The 21,591-nt window shown below is 38.7% G+C and overlaps 1 protein-coding gene across 2 annotated transcripts in view; it reads right to left on the bottom strand.

Moving 5' to 3' along the window:
• Positions 1–705: 705 nt before the first annotated feature.
• Positions 706–21,591, bottom strand: part of LOC129278744 (lysine-specific demethylase 6A-like) — a 39,183-nt gene continuing 18,297 nt past the window's right edge. For both annotated transcript variants that reach the window (XM_064111140.1, XM_064111141.1), the window contains exons 7-23: positions 21,370–21,498; positions 20,013–20,103; positions 19,123–19,326; positions 18,355–18,753; positions 17,889–18,062; positions 16,526–17,521; positions 15,904–16,152; positions 15,271–15,447; positions 14,287–14,421; positions 13,565–13,626; positions 13,037–13,114; positions 12,245–12,393; positions 11,741–11,855; positions 9,232–9,376; positions 8,458–8,769; positions 7,649–7,822; positions 706–7,217 (exon numbers count right to left, since the gene is read on the bottom strand). In XM_064111140.1, the coding sequence (XP_063967210.1) occupies positions 7,191–7,217; positions 7,649–7,822; positions 8,458–8,769; positions 9,232–9,376; positions 11,741–11,855; positions 12,245–12,393; positions 13,037–13,114; positions 13,565–13,626; positions 14,287–14,421; positions 15,271–15,447; positions 15,904–16,152; positions 16,526–17,521; positions 17,889–18,062; positions 18,355–18,753; positions 19,123–19,326; positions 20,013–20,103; positions 21,370–21,498 (3,616 nt within the window). In that variant the 3' untranslated portion in view covers positions 706–7,190. The remainder of the gene's footprint in view (positions 7,218–7,648; positions 7,823–8,457; positions 8,770–9,231; positions 9,377–11,740; positions 11,856–12,244; positions 12,394–13,036; positions 13,115–13,564; positions 13,627–14,286; positions 14,422–15,270; positions 15,448–15,903; positions 16,153–16,525; positions 17,522–17,888; positions 18,063–18,354; positions 18,754–19,122; positions 19,327–20,012; positions 20,104–21,369; positions 21,499–21,591) is intronic.

The following is a 21,591-nucleotide window of genomic DNA, read 5'->3' on the forward strand; positions in this document are numbered from 1 at the left end:
TTTTTTTTGAATGGTCCATGGAATAATTCAATTTTTTAGCTTCATGAAATAACGCATCGGATCTGCAGTTAAAGTGCAGAAGACGAGAAAAATCAGCTCATACCCGCAGCTAATTAATACCTGTTCATCCATTGTGACGTCAGCGCGCAGAGTGTAAACTATGCGCAGATCATAATGCGCACAAATATAACTGTGGAACGTCCTTAATCTATGAATGTTAATCTGTATTTTCATATTTCTACCCCCCACCTCCTCTTCCTTTCTCTCTCTCACTTTGCCCTTCTCCAGTCAGTCAAATCATCCATTCTTTATTGATCTACCCACTTATACAATCTATCCATCTATCTATCTATCTATATCTATCCATCTATCTATTTATCTATCTATCCACCTATCTATCTATCTATATATATCTATCCATCTACCCATCCGTCCATCCATCTATCTATCCATCTACCCACCTATCCATCTATCTATATATCCATCTACCTACCTTTCTTTCTATCAAAATATATTTTCTATCATTCGATCCTCTATTTTCTATCTATATCTCCCCTCCCTTTCCCACTCTCTCTCTCCTCTATATCTCTTTCATACTCTCAACCTCTCTCATTCTTTCACCTCTTTTCTAATATAAAGTATCTGCAAACCACAGAAAATTCAAAGGCAAAGACAAAATTCACAAAATAACATGCTACAAATTCATTCCAGATGCATGTCTCTTCATAATTTTATTGAGACTTGGCAGCTCATAGTTTAGGTATGTATACAAACTTTTCTACAACCCACAATTTCAAACAAAAGCATTTCATGGAGAAAGAAAAAAAAAACATATCTTCATTTTTCTTTCTTGTGTGAGTTTTCAACCAAATCATAATCCCTTTCTCTTGCAAAAGTCCTTTTGCATAAAAAAAGGGGAACACTCACAATAAATACTCATATTTTGCTACAATAAATAATCCCAAAATGCATTGATTCACTATCAGAGGAAAAATGAAAAAAGGAGAGAAAAATAGAGCACAATAGTAGAAGCAGGAAAAAAAATAAACATAAGGGATAGTCCAATTTATCTATGTTGTTACAATCAAATTTGAGCAGCACGCAAAGGATATTTTGATATTAGACATCTTTGTATTTATATTGTTGAAAGTTGATATGACTTTGTTTCTTGTTATAGAAAAAGTTCATAACATGTTGAATTCTTGGATGTATCACAGACATATGAATTGATCTTGGTGGATTAGGAATTAGTAATTTTCTCAAGTTAGGCCCAAGTTTAGTTAAATGTAACCTATTTCAGTTCAAATTGGACTATCCCTTTAGTACAAAACTAAAGTGAGAACCAAGAATAAGTAGACTCTAATTAGAAGGAAAATAATATAATTGAACCAATAAAATTCATCAAATGTACATTCATTACGATTGTATCAAATAGAAAATGAAATATTCTTGTATTTTCCAATGGGTGTTAATCTATCTCTTTGAGACAAACACTCATCTCTCACTGATACAAATTCTTCAAAATAATATGGACCTGTTTACCTGAAACAAGCGCAACATAAATTTAATCAGATTTCAATAATATTAATAGTTCCTGCCTCATGGAATGACATATTACACTAAAAAAGATTTACAAAAGAAAACTCATCAGCGCCAAAAACATAGGCCCAGGTCTGAATCAAGACCTGAAATATTTTTTATCCTAGTATCTTGCTCTAAGATAGCTGAATTCTAGAGGTACTTTTTACTCTAAAATTCAAAATTTTGTCAACATGCCTATGTTGTTTAATAGAAAAAGTATTTGTATTCCCTTCTAAACTCAACATAAAAACTTCTAATGTTTCATTGTTAGGAAAAAACAAACACACTTTTTACAAGTTATTTACAAAATACAAAAGTAGATTTAAGTAACATTGGAACATTCCATGATTTCGGTGAAGTTATTCTACTTCTTTTTTCGTCATATGAAATGTAACCATTTGAAAACAAGAGGTTAATCTACATTTTTATGGAACATTTTAAAAAATTGTTTTACACGATATGTGGTAGTTTAGTTTGGTCACTGTGGTTATACAAAAAAATAGTAACAGATTTAATGGTGTTTTTAACTCAGGGATAGCTGGTCACCAAACAGTCCCACATGTTTAAAATTGTGCACCCCTCAAGAGAGAGTAGCCTACCTTATCCTCATGCATTGCATTCCAAATAATTTCAAATATTCAATGCAGCCATGGATATTCATTGATCGGGTCCCGTAACACAAAGGTTAGCGATTAATCGTATGCTTGATTTTCACGATCAAATGTACATTGTATTCAATCGTAGGAAAATGTTCTAAGATCATTGCTAAGCTTTGTGTTACAAGCCCCAGGATTTATTGAACATGTTTGACGACCAGGGGAGCGTTTCATGAAAGGACTTGCCGGACGTTTTATCCATTGTTGCCATAGTAACAGTGCCTCTCGGCCAATCAGAATCCTGGAAAGTTGTCAAATCAGACAACTTGTTGGATATAAATATTGATGAAATGCTCCCTAGACAGACAATTTTTGGTGAACACAGAAGCCATTTTCCTATTGCTTTTGCACTGGCACCAAGCAGCTATCCCCTTTGTTGTTAAACATAACATAATTAAGACAGACTATCGGTTTACATAATGAATTAATTGAAGAAAAAAAACAAGGGAAGAGTATATACTATAAACAATGGGAGGTTCAAATTCATCTCCCAACGTATTTCAGCACCATTGTTTTGTAGTTACACAAACTTGGCCGACAATGGCCTAAGAAAACAAAAAAGACGACACCCTTGGGGCTATTTTCAGTGGGAGGGGAGGATACAACAGTCGTAAAACCCTAGCCTCTAATCAAGAAACATCCAACAATCATTGACGTCATTCATTCATCGTTCTATTAATTCAGTGAAAACAATGAATATTTCCGACACAACATTCAATCCCAGCGATGAACAGTTAACTCCAAAGCCGTTACAACTGGATATTTTTTTACCCTTTCCAGGTTTTGGAGTAAAATGTTGATTTTCCAATGAGGATGTATGTGGAAAAACTGGTTTGATATTTTTAATTTTCTTGAGAACATGATTCTTGCATTTCATATCTCAAAGTATACAATATTCTCTTGAAATTACTTTTGTAAATATTAAGGTATCCAACAAAGGATTTTATCTGATCAATCAGTCCCTGCAAGAGAATTTCATCAACTAATTTGCTCTCGGCCAATCAAATGCAAGGATTTCAGTAGCTTATAACAGCACTTAATGAAAATCACTATTTATTTCATGAAACATTCCCTGTGTATCATTCATATGGATAACACAAACAGAAGAGCCTTGAGAGCTGCGATTAGGCGAATGAAACGTCTTATCCCACAAAGCAGGATAAACAGACTCTAATTGATGGTCCAGCTTTCCTTCTCAAACTACAAAAGAGATGGAAACCATGAAAAGGGGTAATAATTATTTTGTAATTAACTGTTCAGCTGTTAGTATACGCAATCTCCTTATCTGTGGTAAAACGGAATTCAAATTTGGCATCTTCCCCACAAGACTCCTACATATTTCATCCTCTTCCAGTATTTTCTACAAATAAAACCGTTTTTGGCTTGAAATCACAGATGTATCTTTGAGTTCTAAAAGATATCCTTTCTATAAAAATCTATTACTTTTTCTTATAATTTGTACAGATATATTCCCAACCCGCTACTCCCGTCAGGAAAATAAAAAATGTGAAAATAACGTCTCTTCTCTATAAATGTCACATGATCACTACAAATATGCTTTCTTATATAGATTCAGAGGAATTCATGATTATAGTGATGATGTCGATGATAATAATGATGACAAATGGTGAGGAGATGGTGAGTGATGATGATGATGTTGATGATGACATTGATTATAAAAATCAATGACAGAAATCAGTGATGTGACAATGACGATTATGGTGGTGATAAAATCATGATGATGATGAAGATGATGGTGGCCACGGCCATGCTGGAAATGTTGATAATGGTGACAGATGATGATGACGATGATGAAATACAATTGCTGGATGAGACAATTTCATTTCCATGGCCCTCCCCAACTTTATTCAGGAATGGGTATCGACTTACTACATAGAAAATACTGACAGTTCCTCGTCTTATCATAACTAGATTTCAAGTCATGACCATTGTCACTCACAACCCTCTTTTGGCTCTGTGATACAACAATCTAAGCACTACAAAATCTTGAAGAAAAAAAAGACCTTAAAGCAGCAATGTCAACACAGAACAACATGTCATTTGTTTCAAATTCCCTGAGACAAGCAAGAAATAAAACTAAAGATCACATGACCATCACATGACAATCACATGACTGGGCACTACTACTACACAATAATTGCATCATGTGATCAACCTTTAAATCAAAACGAAAGGTTATCTAACTCACTACATCACCATATCTCTACTATATCTGAATAACAGTCGCTACAGCATACAAGTGGTCATTTTGACTGCAGTAACATTAGTTTTTCCTCGGAAGAGGGTATATCTTTCTCACATAATTTTCTGAACAATTCACGAGAAGATATCACGATAACAGAAAATGGGCGACAGACACACAGGAAATCATGTACAATTACACTTCTTTTACTTCTCTGTACAGCAAAATTGTTTAATCTCGTCCTTATCCAAATTTGTACAAATTACAAAACACGATTAACAGAGATTTCACCCACCACAATCACAAAATAAAATTACAAAAAATTGCACTAAAATTGGTTAACATCGATGCAGGCTTTCCACTTCGGAAAGTACAATCCTACTCTTGTTGCAAGTTTTGTCATGTTATATAAATGAAAAGTAAGCTGCCCTTTTCATTGCAATTGTTCGATGACGAGCCATTCAACCGTCAACAGCTTGCCAGCCCGATTATCCTTTTCTCTTTTATCTTCTCCTCCACCATCTCCTTGAAAACACACAAATCAATAATCTGTTCTCTCGTTAGTTTCTTGACCTCATCAGTATAATTCATCCCAGCAAACATTTGCTGGGTTTTTTTTTTTCAAAGTAAACCATGCCCATCTCCATTTCAAATTCGATCTTTGTGTCTCATGCAAGAATCGTAAACAGCAAACTGCCTAATAAATCTGAAAACACAGACAAGTGACCTTTGACCTGGATATAGGAACTTGTGTATGCTATGCCCTTAAAACAGACAAGATGATTCAACATCCATGCATGAATACTCAATTTTCAATGTTACCTTTTTTTGCCAAGTTCAAAACTTTGAGTGGAATGTGTGTTACATTATTTTTGTTTTCAATATCTCCTCTTTTGTATATAAAAAAAAAACTTTGAGACAACTTTATCCACCTATTGTTGAATTTGGAAGCTGGACCAACTGTATTAATGTTTTGGGTTTGATCAGCCAGGAATATGAATATCATAGACCCATCATTCAGTTGAAAGGCCCAATGGGAGATTTGTGGGAAGTTGGGTGACGGGATATTATGGTCACTAGCCATGCTGCGGAACCATGGCCGAGTCATTGCGACATATTTTTATGGAAAGTTATGAATTTTCCAGACTAATCTTTTCTTTTTAATATCTCGTCTCCAAAATGCCTTAATCATTATATTTGAATCAAAGAGGAGAGTGAATATCATTTTTCATAGAGCAAAAATATTTGGAAGGACAATGGCTTCCTTCGCAAAATGGCATTATTGCTTCTGAATGCAATTCAACAGAAATTCTCTACAGTGCAATGTCCGATTACATGTACTAAAGGGAAATTCCATAAAATTGTGAGGTTAATTGAGTTTATTTCTTTATCAAAATATCATACCAGTCCATATATGGCAGGCCTAAAAAGGCCAATGAGTGATGGACACCAAACATATGACCCCATATATGTGCGACTTTCCTGAAATGATTCTTTTTTGTTTTTCAGTTCATATGAATAACTGTAATGCTCTCAGATTAATCACGGCATGAACAATTAATGAAGTGGAGAACAGAGAAAATGGGGGTCAAATGAAGAAATAGGTCTATTCGTTTATGAAATTACCCCCGGGCATTCCCCCGTCACCAATACTAGTACCGGTAAGTGACACCGTCCCAGATGCAGCACAATGCAGGAAAGCCTTTTTGTAACTAGTAACGTATATTTTATCATCTCAAAATTATTCCATATCATTGAAATTATGATTTTTTAATCTGGAGAGGATTTTTTGATAGTAAACACAACATTTCAATTATCTACTGACATTTTCATTTTTAAATTTTATCAAAACATAAAGTCATAACTCTGTTTTTTTCACAGCTAAAAAAAGAGGGTACAAATAGCCAATCAGATCAACACATCTGTGTATACATTGTCAATAGCTCCTTGCTTCCTGGGTATGATATATAGTGGGAGGTTTGCACCCTATTCACAGATAACACACATTCTGATGCAGCATCTACTGTGTAGTTGTGCCAAGAAAAAGAACCCTTGCCCGCTCCTGGAAAAAGTACAAAACTGAAGATTATGTAGTAAGACATGGCATCAGCTTGCATAGATCAAAGCAATGGCAACTGGTATAAAGAGAGGTGATCTTTCCGATGATACCTGCCTTGAGAATACAGACCTACGACCACACATCAGTATATAAACAAGTATACAAGTAAACAAGTACGCACGCCTGTACTGACGGCAGTGAACGTGTACAGTTTTCACGAGGACAACAGAGTAAAAAGATGGTATAAAAGAACTTGTACCTTATTACATATTAGACCATGTCTTGACCATATACTGATGAGAGGGAAAGGGGAGGGGGTCATCAGACCTTGTTGATAATTAATGGAGTCTAATTACGGAGACTAGGCATCATTCTCATTCCACAAGTTCTGTCCTCTTCATTTCTAATGTCGGAGACAGCATCCAGCAAAAGACGATGCCTGAAGGCTACAGACGAGACGAAACACAGCTATGCAATGGGATGATCTATCCTATTATTGTCACACTCCTGGGTACGGAGAGTAAAAAGGAACACAAATGGAGTTGGGTGAGTTCAAGAACACAGGGTGTCTGGCAGCATGTTGAGTGATTTCTCCTCCATCGTTGAAGACGCTCGTCGAATCTCCCATCAGGCGTGGAGATCGCTAGCGCTCCGGGTGGGTGGGGCAGCTCCCTAGCTGCTCCATTAGTTGTCATGATCTTTGTGATGACTCAGATTCCTAGAGAAGGGAACGAAGACACATTTTCCATTAACTCCTCAGAAAATTGAAATCTAAAATTTAATTGTGCATTCATTATCTCACCATACACATAAGTTCGCAGCTATTCCTTGATTGATTTTTTTTCAAACCTCCAATATTTTTATTAAATTTGTCTGCTTTAATCAAAACACTTTTAGAGCCAGGGTAAACTTCCCTTTTTACTTTTTACAAATCTGCCTTGATATTCAGGTTTGGTAGTCATTTGACCACCATGCAGGGTTATAGAATGCAGTTGTCTTGTCTTGCTGTGTCATTTATGCGGCACGAAAGAATGAGACACTATTTTCAAGAACTGACATTTTTTTTAAAGAATGACCTTACTGGTCCTCTGCCTGCTTCATATAAAGCACTAATTTTCCCCAAAACTGATGAAAAAAATTTCCCCATACCTCTTTGTCATGGAGTTGGAGATTGTCATAGATTTCCATGAGCTCGCTCTGCTTGTACTGCTCCAAAATGACGAAGCCCTCTAGTGACGGACTTGCCTTGCGGGCGCAGTCTTGGCAGTGGACCTCATATTTCTTATCTTTCTCTGTCGTGAACAGAATATCAAACACCTCCACCTAGTAATGAAGAGAGAAAAAGAGATTGATGATATTGTATTTCATCATCATTATCACCACCAGCACCATCATCATCATCACCGTCGTCGTCGTCGCCGCCGCCGTCGTCGTCGTCATCATCATCATCATCATCACAACCACCACCGCCACCGCCGCCATCATCATCATCATCATCATCATCATCATCATCATCATCATCATCATCATCATCATCATCATCATCATCATCATCATCATCATCATCATCATCATCATCATCATCATCATCATCATCATCATCATCATCATCATCATCATCATCATCATCATCATCATCATCATCATCATCATCATCATCATCATCATCATCATCATCATCATCATCATCATCATCATCATCATCATCATCATCATCATCATCATCATCATCATCATCATCATCATCATCATCATCATCATCATCATCATCATCATCATCATCATCATCATCATCATCATCATCATCATCATCATCACCACCACCACCACCACCACCACCACCACCACCACCATCACCATCATCATCATCACCACCACCACCGCCATTGTCATCACCATCATCATCACTATCACCATCATCACAATTACCACCATCATCATCATCACAATATCATTACCTCGCAATTGGTGCAGTAGTGTGCAGCCTCGTTCTTTGCTCTGCCGTGCCAGTGGACCTCTATACCCATGTCCTTCAAATACTCCTTGGTCATCTGTATATACTTGAGTGACCGCAGCAGGCAGTACTTGACCATCTCAAAGTATCGCGGTTCGGAGATGCGGATGTTACGGGCGATGTTCCACGTCAGATGGATCATGGGGACGATGGATTTGTACTGCTGGAGCTTGTTCCACTCGTAGCGCTCCACCGCCATCCGGTACTGGTGCGTCATGAGCGGGCCGACATTCCATGCGATGTTATTGCACCATCCCTGATAAAAAAAAAAAAAAATGGAAAAGCGAATGATGATGTCCAATTTTTTCAAAAAAGAAAACTAACTAATTTGTAGGCCTATCCTGTCCTCTATGTTGAAAGGCAGCTATGAGTTGATAATTTCTTAGAATGTATAACTTCTAGCATTTTGTTAATAAGGAAAGAATATGTATGCACTATATGAAAGTATAAATTTACAATTAAAATGAAATGAACATGAAAAGCCTACTGTATATGCAATAGTCATATTTCAGATGGTATAACAGCTTGACATACATACACTGGCTACAATCATCCAGGGTTGCATGTTGCATAAAGCTTAGCAATTGATCATGGAGCTGACTTCTACGATTGATTCAATTGATTACTATGTATGATCAATTGTAAAAATCAGCCCAAATGTCAATTGCTAAGCTTAATATTGCATGCCCCCTAACCTCCAAGAAAAGCAATGACTTACCACTGCCTGGACCCAATGGACGGTCCCCGAGTTGACCCATACAAGGTCACCGGGTCGCTGGATGAACCGATAGACAGGGATGTCCTCTTCGTACAGGTCCTCAAGGACGGGCCACCATGACCCTTTCAAGAAATTGATGTTAGCCCTGTAAAGAAATTCCAAACAGTCATAGGTGATTTTGTTCCACTTGAACGTGTTTATAGGGTTAAATCTATCAAAGTATGGTCATTTCCAATATCAGCTCTGTAACAACATCCGTACTCATACCAGTTTTTATCAGGCTGAAGTTATCACAGTAGGCAATTATTCCTCATAGCCCCATAATGGAATCAATCAGTTATAAATGATGATAATGATGATAATAATTATTCTTTATATAGGCCCCAATTTACCTCATCTGGATTGAGTGAAGCACAATATTGATATACCGTATTTTCCGGTATATAAACCGCGGCCGTGTATAAACCGCACCCCCAATTTTTGACTCTTGGAAAAAAAAAAAAAAAAATTGAGGAAACCAGAAATAGTGAAATCTGTGTAATATTCTATACATTTGAAGGAATATCTTCATGCATTCTCCGTGATACTGAAGCAATAAAATATACGAAAAGATATTATTTGTTCGATGCAAAGTGTTTTCACTTCGACAATTTTGACGCAATAATCTCGCTCATGCAATACACAGCGATAATGCCTGTACCGTACCGGTACGTGGTGCTGAGTCTACGGGCAGCTGCCGGCTGCCCCGAGCTCTGCCTCTGGTACGTCCAAAGTGATTCGTCCTGACGTATGAATTTTGCATAAATACTCATAAAACAGACTTATTACCTGTTGACGACGAATTGGGATTGTGTTTACTTAAGCAACTCAACACCATCACATGACCAAATAATTTGAGAACGGACTGTTGGCCGAGCGAGACGAGCAGTCACGTCTGCTTTTAACTTTTTTTTTCTGAGCATACATGGAGGGAGCGCATGCGCGTTGCTCGTGAGTCGCCGCAGCCAGGGGGGGGATGGGAAGGGACGATCGGGCATTTCATCTTGCATTGATATTAAGTTTTTTTTTTAAATGAGAAAAATGATGTGATGTGGATGTGGATGAAATACAATTTGTTTTAAAATTGTTTTGTTGTCTTCTTGATATAGTTTTGTTAATGATATCGTATATTATTATTTTGTAATGATATCGTATATCATATTAAGGGAACATTGAATATTTATTTCATATGGGGTATTAAGATTATTCTTTCTTGGAGAATTGGTGGCCCTGAAAAGGGCCCGCCCATATAATTGTTCTCAATTATTTCTATATCCAATTCGAGTCGACGTTGTTCATATGAAATCAATATTTTACTTCAAATTAAAAAATCACTCAAATTCAATGTAAAATTATATTTTCATAAATGCACGAAGAAAATATAAATCTTATCAACTGCAGATAAGGCCTAAAATCATTGCTTCCTTGACTTAATTGGCGACGTTCTCCATTGCTGCAAAAGCAATTAATACCGGTAGATGGCGCTTCAACACGTACAGTCTTCAAGTTTAGTTAGCTGCACATTAGAAAGGCCTCGAGCAAGATTTCTGTTTCTTTCTGGGATTTTTCTTATTTTTGGTTTGGAAAAGCGATAGTAGGCAGCTTTAAAATTTAGTGCCCTACTGTTCAGTATTAGAGGTATGACATTAGCTGTCAATTACACTAGCAGATCGGTCAATCAGAAGAGGGTAAAATCTTAACTACGTCTACGGTACTGCGCGACGCTCCGCCTTCAGTTTCCCTGTCGCTAGGCTGCGGCGCGCCCAGCGTCGGCCAGCCATGCCAGCAGGCACTGGCAGGCGCTACCGAGGAGCGCTCACCGAACATGGATTGGCCGTCCCGAGAACGCCACGACAAAAATCATTAAATTATGAAAAGAGAAAGACAGAGATGATGTAAAGTGAGTTTTATTTCATTCTTTTTACAAGTCCACGTTTCAAACATGTCACACATTCATTATATATGCTAAATTTTCGTCAAGTCAATCAAGTTTCTGAGGTCGGATTTCTCTGTGTTCGTGTATAAACCGCACCCCCCATTTTCGAGGTTTTCCCCGACGGAAAAAGGTGCGGTTAATACACCGGAAAATACGGTATTTCTAACTGAAGGAAATTGACGTCTGGAGTAGAATTTGAACCCAAGATCTTCTGATTAAAGATAATGATTATATTTAACCACTATCACAATTTTTGTATAGCTGAATCAAAGAAGGTAGGAATTTATTCTTCGAAACATAGAGCATATCACAGAAGCTCTGTTAATGGCAGGGTTATCATGCTGTAAACTTTAGAGGGCTACATGCTTATCAGCAAGTGCAATTGTTAACATTTGATACAGCCTGCTTTCCCCCTCTCGAATTCCCCCCCCCCAAAAAAAAAAAGTAAATGAATAAATAAAACATAAGTTAAGAGCAAAAGTTATATGAAATTTGAACATGAATAAAACTTAGAAATGTATAAATAGTATTTACCTTTCACAAAGGTTGTAGATAGAACCCCAGTATGAGGCAGGTGTAGCGAACCATTCACAGTCTCCTGGTCCGATGTTTACATTCACAGAACAGAAGTTATTATTCTCTTGGTGACCTGGGAGACATTAATATGTAATAAAAGTGTATTAGTCATATCATTCTTGTCTATTTACTTTACCCAGCATCATCACACGATGACAGATTGTTGTCATGAAAGTCATTAATGTCTTCATTATCCTGTCGTCTATATCATCAACATCATCATCTCCAACACCACTACCATCATTGTAGTTATCATTGTCGTCGTCATGATCATCGTCTGTTCACAATATGGGCAATGTTTTACTGCGCCATTCATCCTTTTTTTAATTTTTTTTTAAAATCTTTTTTAAAGTTGGCAAAATTGATAAACATATTTTTTGCAGGTCAAATTTGAATTTAAAAAATAGAAAAAAAAATGGCAGGTTTTACTAATGCCAACATTTCAGGATTTTTTTTCCTTACCTGGTGTTCTACTCCCTGGTACTTTCATGTAGAGTTGTACAGTGTTCATGCCTAGGATGGTAAAGTCTATATGACTTAGCATGTTACCTGCTGATACCACCCTCGTGAAGGACGGGAGCTTCGTCAACTCCTGAAGCTGTTTCTTCCATCTACGCAAAGAGCAAATAATGAATATTGAATGAAAATACAGTCTGTGAATAAAAACCACCTAAACGGAGGCAAGCAAAATAATCTTTATGAACATGACTCCATATTACAAAGAGTTGTGATTGATCTAATCAACCACAGCTATGCAAAGCCAGCAACATCAACATCTATTATGGATGTTCAAAATATTTTCTAGCTATGATGTATATTCATACATTCATTGTTTTCATGAATATTCAGTGTGCTTCTCTTTGTTCACAAAGGACATTGTGCAAATTTCCTGAGGAAAAAATTATGACACTGATGGATTCCATAGAGTTGAGGTTGATTGGATCAATCATAACTTTTTGTAAGATGGGGCCCTGATGTTTTCATAGAGTATACTATTAAAGGGAAACCAAGCTTGTGGTCTCTAGACAGATCCACAGAGTAGCTTTAACTATATTTCAGTTTGTTTAGATTTGATTTATTTCCCCACTCATTTATAACATGGGCAATTCAGAACATAAAAAGAAAGCACCAATATTTATGATTAATAGTAATTGTTTGCATATAGCTTATTATAGATACAATCAATTGTATGTTTGATTGTATCTCTTTATATTACAGGACCTGGGATACATGGAAAAAAGGACAAAGACTTACTTCCTCTCATCAGACAGATCGACGTTGGTTCCAAACTTCAACATCTTGAATTCTCTCCCTCCAGAATGCTTCTTTTTTCTGTAGGTTGAATGAAAAAAAATGCAGAGATAAAAAAAAATCAGACATAATGCAATGGTAAGCCGTCTTTTTTTCTTTAAATACGTACTTCATCAGAAAAAAAAAATCTTTTGTGTTTCATAAAAATAGGAGTTTATCTTCATATCATTTAAATATTCAAATCACATTCAGAAATTCGCATCAAGTAAATTATTTTCTGGTAAATAATAGAAATGTTTGCTGGACTAGTGCCCTTTGTGTAAGGCAGTTATCCTCATAACCAGGCCCCTTGGATAAGACATCAAGCTGTCAGTCCTCTGGTTGATTGCTGACTGATGTTTATGCATTTTTAGCAGTCAGGCAAAACAATGACAACCACCATCACCAATAAGTATGAATCTGCATCTCAACTCTACTACTATAAAACATTTATAAATAAACATATGATTGTGATGGACAACTGTCACTTACTTTTTTGACGTACTTGACGAGTCACTATCTGAATTGTACTTCTGGTTTTTCTCTGCCTCTTCCTGCAAAAGAAATGTTAAGGAATTAAAGCTTGATGTACCTGGATATTGAAACATGGATGGTGATCTCAAGTAAAATATTGATCACAAGTAATGCTTTGAAGCAATTGGACCAATATCTTTTGTGGAAGTGTTATGATGTAGTGAATCTAACACTCGTCTTGTAATCAGATGGTCATTTTTTTTTAAATTGTTGAATATTGTTAAGCTTGGTCTTGGTGCGACTTTGAAAGTCGCGCCCCAAAGCATGTTATTTGAGGGATTTTAGGGGCGATTTGAGCTAATGATGAAGGGAAAATCGCCCATTGACCTTATGTGCTTCCTACGCTGGTTCCAATGAATGAAGCACAATATAAACCAGGGCCACGTCTTACGAAGAATTACGATTGGTCCGATCTACCTCAACTGTATAGAAATCCATCAATGTCATATTTTACTCTACAGGAAATCTGCGCAATGTCCTTTGTAAACAAAGAGAAGCTCACCATATTTTCAAGAATGTAAGAATACACAGCATATCTAGAAAATATTTTGAACATACATACATACATTTTATATGTTGACATTGCTGGCTTTCCATAATTGTGGTTGATCGAATCAATCACAAGTCTTTGTAAGACAAGACCCTTATTATCATATTAATCAATAAGATAGATGACTCACCCTGAGAGATTCCTGGAAGGATGAAGCCTGGTATTGGGCATACTTGGAGATGGTGGTGAAGGATCTACTGCTCTCGCAGCGCCAGACCCTCTTCAGACCAAGCGCGTCCCAATTCTCATCGGGCGGCTGCTGCCTCTGTAATAAGTAAGAAAGATAGCAGATTGTGATATAGCAATCGAGACGATAGTGTACACCGGGCATGGAGGCTCAGTGGTAGAGTGCTTGCCTCATGTACGGGAGGTTGTGGGTTCAATGCAAAGGACTAGTTAAAAGGGGACCTTATGCCCAATGACTAGGCCACTCAACATTTAGATTTGACAAGGAAAAGTTGACATATGCAGGGCCTGCTGGAAGAGCAGTTTTCTAACTGAAGTGACTACCGTGAGTAAATAAATCCTTATTATCATCATTATTAGTCAACAAATCATGTCGTTCATCATCTCTACACAAATACCACCTGGCCGTTAAGAAAGAGTCGACTCAAAACCAAGGTTAGGATTGAGTTGGCATTACTGAGTTGTAAGGTTGGCATTCTCCAATATTTTCTTGAATCTGCTGGAATCTTGCCATCATTCATTATCAGAATTGATGATTTGGATCTTAATCAAGTAATTGGCTGAAATCCATCACATGACCAGTCTTTTGTTACAGCTAACAGAGAAATCTGATTGGTACTAATGATAATAATAACTAGTGCTATTGACAAGTCATGGTTTTAGGAAGAGGACGGTTTATTAACGAACAAGGTTCCACATCAGTATTTCATACAATATATAATACACATCATTTTGCTTGGACATTACAATCATTGCAAACTTCTTATATTACAGTGTAAATGTAATCAGCTATGCCTTGGGCATGTTAGAACTTTTCCAAAGGTACCTCTTGCATATAATTCTTACTAATGCCCTCAGTGATGTGTTATGTTATACACGAATGCCTAAAATGATGTGTATTATTTTATACTATCGCACTGAGACGTACCTGTGACCTGACCTCTACAGGATGGTCGCCGTGCGTCTCCACCAGAGTCTTGGTAGAGAAGAGTCCCAAGTCCAGCTTGAGTGCGGCGGCCAGTCCCCGGATGACCGTGATGGGTTGATCTGCCGACATGCAGTAGTCTGCCAGGGCTTGTGAGTAGGCCTCGGTCTTGTTTTGGACCTGCAGAAAGATAAGATGGTACAAATTATTGATTTCCAGTAATTTGTATCTGCTGAAATCGTAGGTAGGACTAGGTGATAGAAGCCAATCATTGTTCCGCTTGCAATACAATGAATTTGCCTCATTTGAAAGTCGTTTGTGCTAAGAAGCATTAATTACCCCTTGGAGAGTTACATTTTGGGGATTTTTTCAAAGTACTGCATGCAAAACCCCTAAAAATCATACTGTTTGACAGCTCTGCATATGGTTACTCAAGAAAAAATATAAGCTTTACAAAGATTCTTATGACTGCGTAAAGTATCTAGTGGTTAGATCATTTTTTGACGGAAATAAATATTAATTCTTCAGACCACAAAAACAGAAAAATTGATTATTTAATGATCAGTAAAGATAATTTTTTTTTTAAGAATAGAGAACCAAATGAAAATATAAACTATAAAACTGACTTTTACTCACATAAACACTTGGTGTCGGCGGGTTCAGTTGATCCTTGGGGAGGGGCGGATAGGGCACTTGGGGTGGGGCCGGTGGAGGCATCTTCTCCATCCAGATACTGCTGTTAGCAAGGCCGTTGCGTCCCTTCAGCTTGCGGCATTCTTCCAGGATCTTGGCTGAGTTGACGTAAATGGAGAGGGAGGAGGGGGAAGGGGCGGACGTCAGGGACTTCACCGTGGAAGAGTTGAGAGAGGTATTCACACTCAGAACCTGTCAATGGCAAACACTAGGTTGTCAAGAGGGTGGCAAAATGTTTTTTTTAACAGAAAAGGTTAACCTGTTGTTGTAATATCTCACCATATTTGTAAGCAGCATGGCCATACCCCAACTTTGTAAGATTTCTCTTTTAAAAAATGCTGCCTCTCAACGGCAAATACTGCAGCATTTACACCAGCAAATACAGTAATTGAAAAAATGCACAATCCTAACGCTCAACCTACTGTTCCTATCTTGCTGTCATAATCATTTCTTGATTGAATAAATTCATTCACATTTGTCATCCAACAATAAATCGATCTTAACTGAACAAATACCCTCAGAAAACATAGCACTGAAAGAAGAAATTGATCACAGCACTACCTACCTGATCAAAGTTCCTTGAAGAAGCATTGTCCGAGACATGGTTCTGTTGCATAGCCTCCGTATCATTGGCTTGTTGCCTGTTACCCTGTGTTGCTTGGAGATCACTGGACAACTTTGATGAACTCTGAAGTCCATCCATCAAGGACGTGCTATTCGTCGTCCCCGTTGCCACTTGCTTCTCAGCAAGAGCCGACTGGAATGGTGATTGAAACTGGTTGGGCGTGGAAACGGGAAGTGGCGTCTTAAACACAGTGTCTTTCGCACCGTCCGCATTCGTCGACAGCGCGCTAGCCGCACCACCCACAACACAAGGCATATCTAGGTTTGTCCTGTTTGGAGTATGACTCGGTAAAGAAGAATGAGCAGTCCGGTGTGTCGGGGATGACCCGTACGCGGAAGAGGTCGCAGGTTTGCTGGCGGGATCCCCCTGCGAGAGCTGGGCAAGCATGTTGTCCGCAATTTCCTGCGGCGACATGAGGTTCGGTCTGAGTTCCGAAGCACCAGTTCTAGATTTGAATTCTTTCAGTTTATGACTCATATCAAGGTTCTGTGGGGCAACCACATTGGGAGCAGGAAAATCCAGCGAGGTTGGGGTACTACCCATGTGACGAGGGCTCATTGCATTGGATGACACAGGAGAAAGTAAACCCTTTGGAGTATGCAGAGGGGAGGGTACTCCCCCTGGTATAGACGCCTGTGATACCCCTGAATGCATGGGGCTGTTGAGGAGCTGATTATTGAACAATCCCTGCGTCATCTCCTGAGGTTGGGACTTCTGCAGTTGGAAGAAGTCGGGCGAGACGGACTGCAAAACATTGACGTCCTGGTGGGGCTGGGCAAGCGCATTGAGGCCCTGACTTCCACCTTGTTGCTGCTGTTGTTGCTGATGCTGCTGCAAAAGACTGGCAACCGTGCTGGAGGCGTTCCCAGGCTGCGTAGTCATGTTAGGGATTCCGTTACCCATGGAATTCACTGAACCCGGCAAGGTGTTGATACTCTGCAATTGAAAAAATTTAAGAAACAATTATTACTCTTGACAAAAGCTGAAGTATAATTTAAGACATGTGTGTGTACAATGGTATAGTCATCAACCATTGGATTTTCCATTATCAAAATCGACCTGACATTTGCTCCTGCTCCTATTGCTCTTAGCTTAATTTCTTAGAAGACCATGGGTGAGGATTGCAATCGTGATGAAGTTTTAGCTTCAAAGTATTCTGGGGATAAGGGTAAGGTTTCATATTTTCTTTAATGTGCTGATTTTCCTTTGGGCTAATGATCACTGGAGCCTATGTCACAAATAATTATCAACAAAATCTCATCAGCTGCATCTTAGGGAATATCTGGATGCAATTTAGACTTACAGTTTGGCTGATAAGGCTACTAATGGATTGGGCTGATGTGTTGTGGGGATCCCCTGGTGTCAGCCCCTGCAGCATTGTTGAAGAGGGTGTACTAGCGGGGGTACCCTGGTGGGGCAACGAGGGAGACTGGGAGAGCGGTAGCTGCTGCCTCTGAAGCTGTTGAATCTTCAGCATCTAGGAAGGGAACAAGACAGTATCATCTTGGTTGGTTTGTATCTAACTGAGAGCCATTTTACCAAAAAGTTTAATTTGACTCTACTTTCTCTAAAACATTCATACTACAATACTCTACCAACAGACAAAAGTGAGACAGAAGGAAGGCTTTTGAATATTTGGGCATTCTAAGAAAGATCCATTGACCATCATATGGCTTTACTAAAATTCAATTGTTTGAAAAGGTTTATAAATCAAGACTATCAATACAGCACATATGCTTATTGCAGGACATCAACTTGAGTATTCATACCTGCTGCTGGTGTTGCTGCATCATCCAGAAGTTATGTTGGAACTGCTGCAGGACAACCTGCTGCTCCGGAGTGAGGCTTCCCTGGTTCTGCTGCAACTGATGCATCAGCTGGACCTGTTGCGCCGTCAGGTAGAAGGAAGGTGTCGAGACCTGCTGCTGCTGCTGCTGATTTGACGTTGGCTGATGCATCCCACTGCTGCCACCGACAGCGATTGGCTCAGGTGTGCTCCCTGCGCTGTTGGGCAGGCCAGGAAGGGTTCCTTGACCTGTTGACTGCAGTGGCTGCGGTTGCTGAGGGGTTGCCAGGCCGCCTGCTTGTTGCTGCTGTTGCTGTTGCTGCTCTCTCTGCTGCTGCTGCAGTTGCTGCTGTTGCAGCAGTTCAGCAACAGAGGTGGAAGACTGTTGTATATCGACCAGAAATGCAAGGGGAAGAAGGTTCATATTATTCCACATATACCTACCAATTGTAAATTCAAAGTAATGTCAAAGCGAGTAGTATCCTCAATATGTGAATGTATTTGATATTCATCTCAATGAACAAAAAAAAAGGGAATTCTGTGACTGACCACCAGTCGGTGCTAAGCCGAAACATAATTTCAGAACATACATTATATCAGCCCAAACTTTCTGATATTCATTCATACTTTAGAAACTGACAATACACTAAAAAAAAATTGAGGTTGATCAGATCAGAGTAGCATTGAGGAATGATCCAGGAAGAAACAACTTTCCACATGCATCAATAGCACAAAGAAAAAGACTACATACCCGAGGTTTTTTCTTGCTGTTTGAGTTTTTCCTGCGCTTGGCTGGGTTGCCTGGCTGGGCATTGACCTGAGCTTGGGAGGATGGGGTGCTGTTGGGTTGGCCAGTGGCACCAGCAGTGGCACCAAACTGGCTGTTAGCAACATGGCCCGGGTAAGGGGGAGGGGGCATCATCTTGGTGCCTCCGGCTGGGTGCAGCAGACGGGCCTGCACCAAAAAATATCAAGAAAACATTCTTACTTTCTTCTTATATGCACATCCAATGCTTAAAGAATTTAAAAGTACATACACAGAATGCAGTCAAGGTAATAGTCTCAGAGTACTATTCATAAAAAAATACATATAAAATGCATTGTCTATGTAGAACTAGTAAAGAGAATTCACACCATGTCTAGTAAGCAAACAATTGACAGAACAGTCATGATGCAATCATTCTGCAAGTGATTTGTATAACTTCAGAAACAGTAAGCATTATCCTCATCTTCCTGCAGAAATCACAGATTAGAGTGACACCTTACACCAACCCTGTTGGGTGGCCTTTGAAATTACAACCATCGTATAATGCTAAATACTGATTATACCTTAGATAACTGAGTTAGCAATAAATCTGGGGCCCGTTTCATAAGGGACTTGCAACTGTTGTAACTTTGCCATTGTGGCAACTACCATGGTAACCTTGATTATGATTTGCTGCTGAGCCCTGTTACCATGGTAGTTGCCATTATGGCAAAGTTACGACAGTTGCAAATCCTTTATGAAACGGGCCCCTGATTTAAATTTAAGAGACTTTCTCTCTAAACCATTGCTCACTGCAATGGTTTGAAAACCATGTAAATGAATTGAATTAGTTAATGCCTTTGTGCCTCTAGATAGTGTACTTGTTGGAGCCTTACCTGCTGAATTGCAAGGTTGCCTTGTCTAGAGGTAAGCTCAGCAGGAATAGGAAGACTCCATGCCTCCTCAATACTGGGCAGTGTCTTACTCCTGGAAAAAAACAGAGAGATGAGTGAGACATATTTATCATGGGTAGATGGGGGAGAAAGTTGTAAATGATATATTTACAAACGCATCTATAGACGCAGATAAACTTACTCCCCAAACAGCAATGATTGAGACATATTTATCATGGGTAGATGGGGGGGGGGGGGTAGTTGTAAATGATATATTTACAAACGCATCTATAGACGCAGATAAACTTACTCCCCAAACAGAGATGATTGAGACATATTTATCATGGGTAGATGGGGGGGAGTAGTTGTAAATGATATATTTACAAACGCATCTTTAGACGCAGATAAACTTACTCCCCAAACAGAGATGATTGAGACATATTTATCATGGGTAGATGGGGGGGGGGGGGGGTAGTTGTAAATGATATATTTACAAACGCATCTATAGATGCAGATAAACTTACTCCCCAAACAGCGATGATTGAGACATATTTATCATGGGTAGATGGGGGGGGGGGGGGGGTAGTTGTAAATGATATATTTACAAACGCATCTATAGATGCAGATAAACTTACTCCCCAAACAGCGATGATTGAGACATATTTATTATGGGTAGATGGGGGGGGGGGGTAGTTGTAAATGATATATTTACAAACGCATCTATAGACGCAGATAAACTTACTCCCCAAACAGCGATGATTGAGACACATTTATCATGGGTAGATGGGGGGGGGGGGTAGTTGTAAATGATATATTTACAAACGCATCTATAGACGCAGATAAACTTACTCCACAAACAGAGCTGATTGAGACATATTTATCATGGGTAGATGGGGGAAGTTGTAAATGAAATGTTTACAAACACATCTATAGACACAATATGAACTTACTCCCCATGAAAGAGGGGGGGGGGAATAAAGTGAGACAATGAGACAGATGAAGGTGGACAAGTGACAGACAGACAGAGAGAGAGTGGAAGGGAAATAGAAAGAGAGCAACAAAGAGAGAGAGACAAAGAAAAAGAAAGAGAAGAGGAAGAGAAATTGAAATGAAAGAGAAAGAAGAGAAAGGGAAAGATACAAAGACAGAGAAAGAAAAAGAGATACAAAATGAAAAATAGAGATACAAAATGAAAAATAGAAAGAAAAAGAGAAAGATACAAAGAAAAAAAATTGAAAAAGAAAGAGAAAGAAAATAAGAGAGAAAAAAGAAAATGACAAAGAGCAATGGAGCAAGAAAGAGAGAATATGAAAAAGAGAGAAAAGATATAAGCAGCACTACAATAGATGGCGTTACTTACTTGTTTTGCATATTGGGATGATGCATGGTATTGACCTGAGCCTGCAGGAGTTTAATCCGCTTGGAGAGCGCTGATGCCACCGCCACCTTGGAGCTCTTTGATGCGTTGATGTAACACGTCAGCGCATCCCTGAAAAGGCAGAGGAGCGGGCCAGACAATGTAATTGTATTGTTTCATTGATTTATATGTATGTCTACAATGTCATATTATGAATAAAATATA

This window comes from Lytechinus pictus, chromosome 16 (assembly GCF_037042905.1).
Source record: "Lytechinus pictus isolate F3 Inbred chromosome 16, Lp3.0, whole genome shotgun sequence".
NCBI classification, from domain to species: Eukaryota; Metazoa; Echinodermata; class Echinoidea; order Temnopleuroida; family Toxopneustidae; genus Lytechinus; species Lytechinus pictus.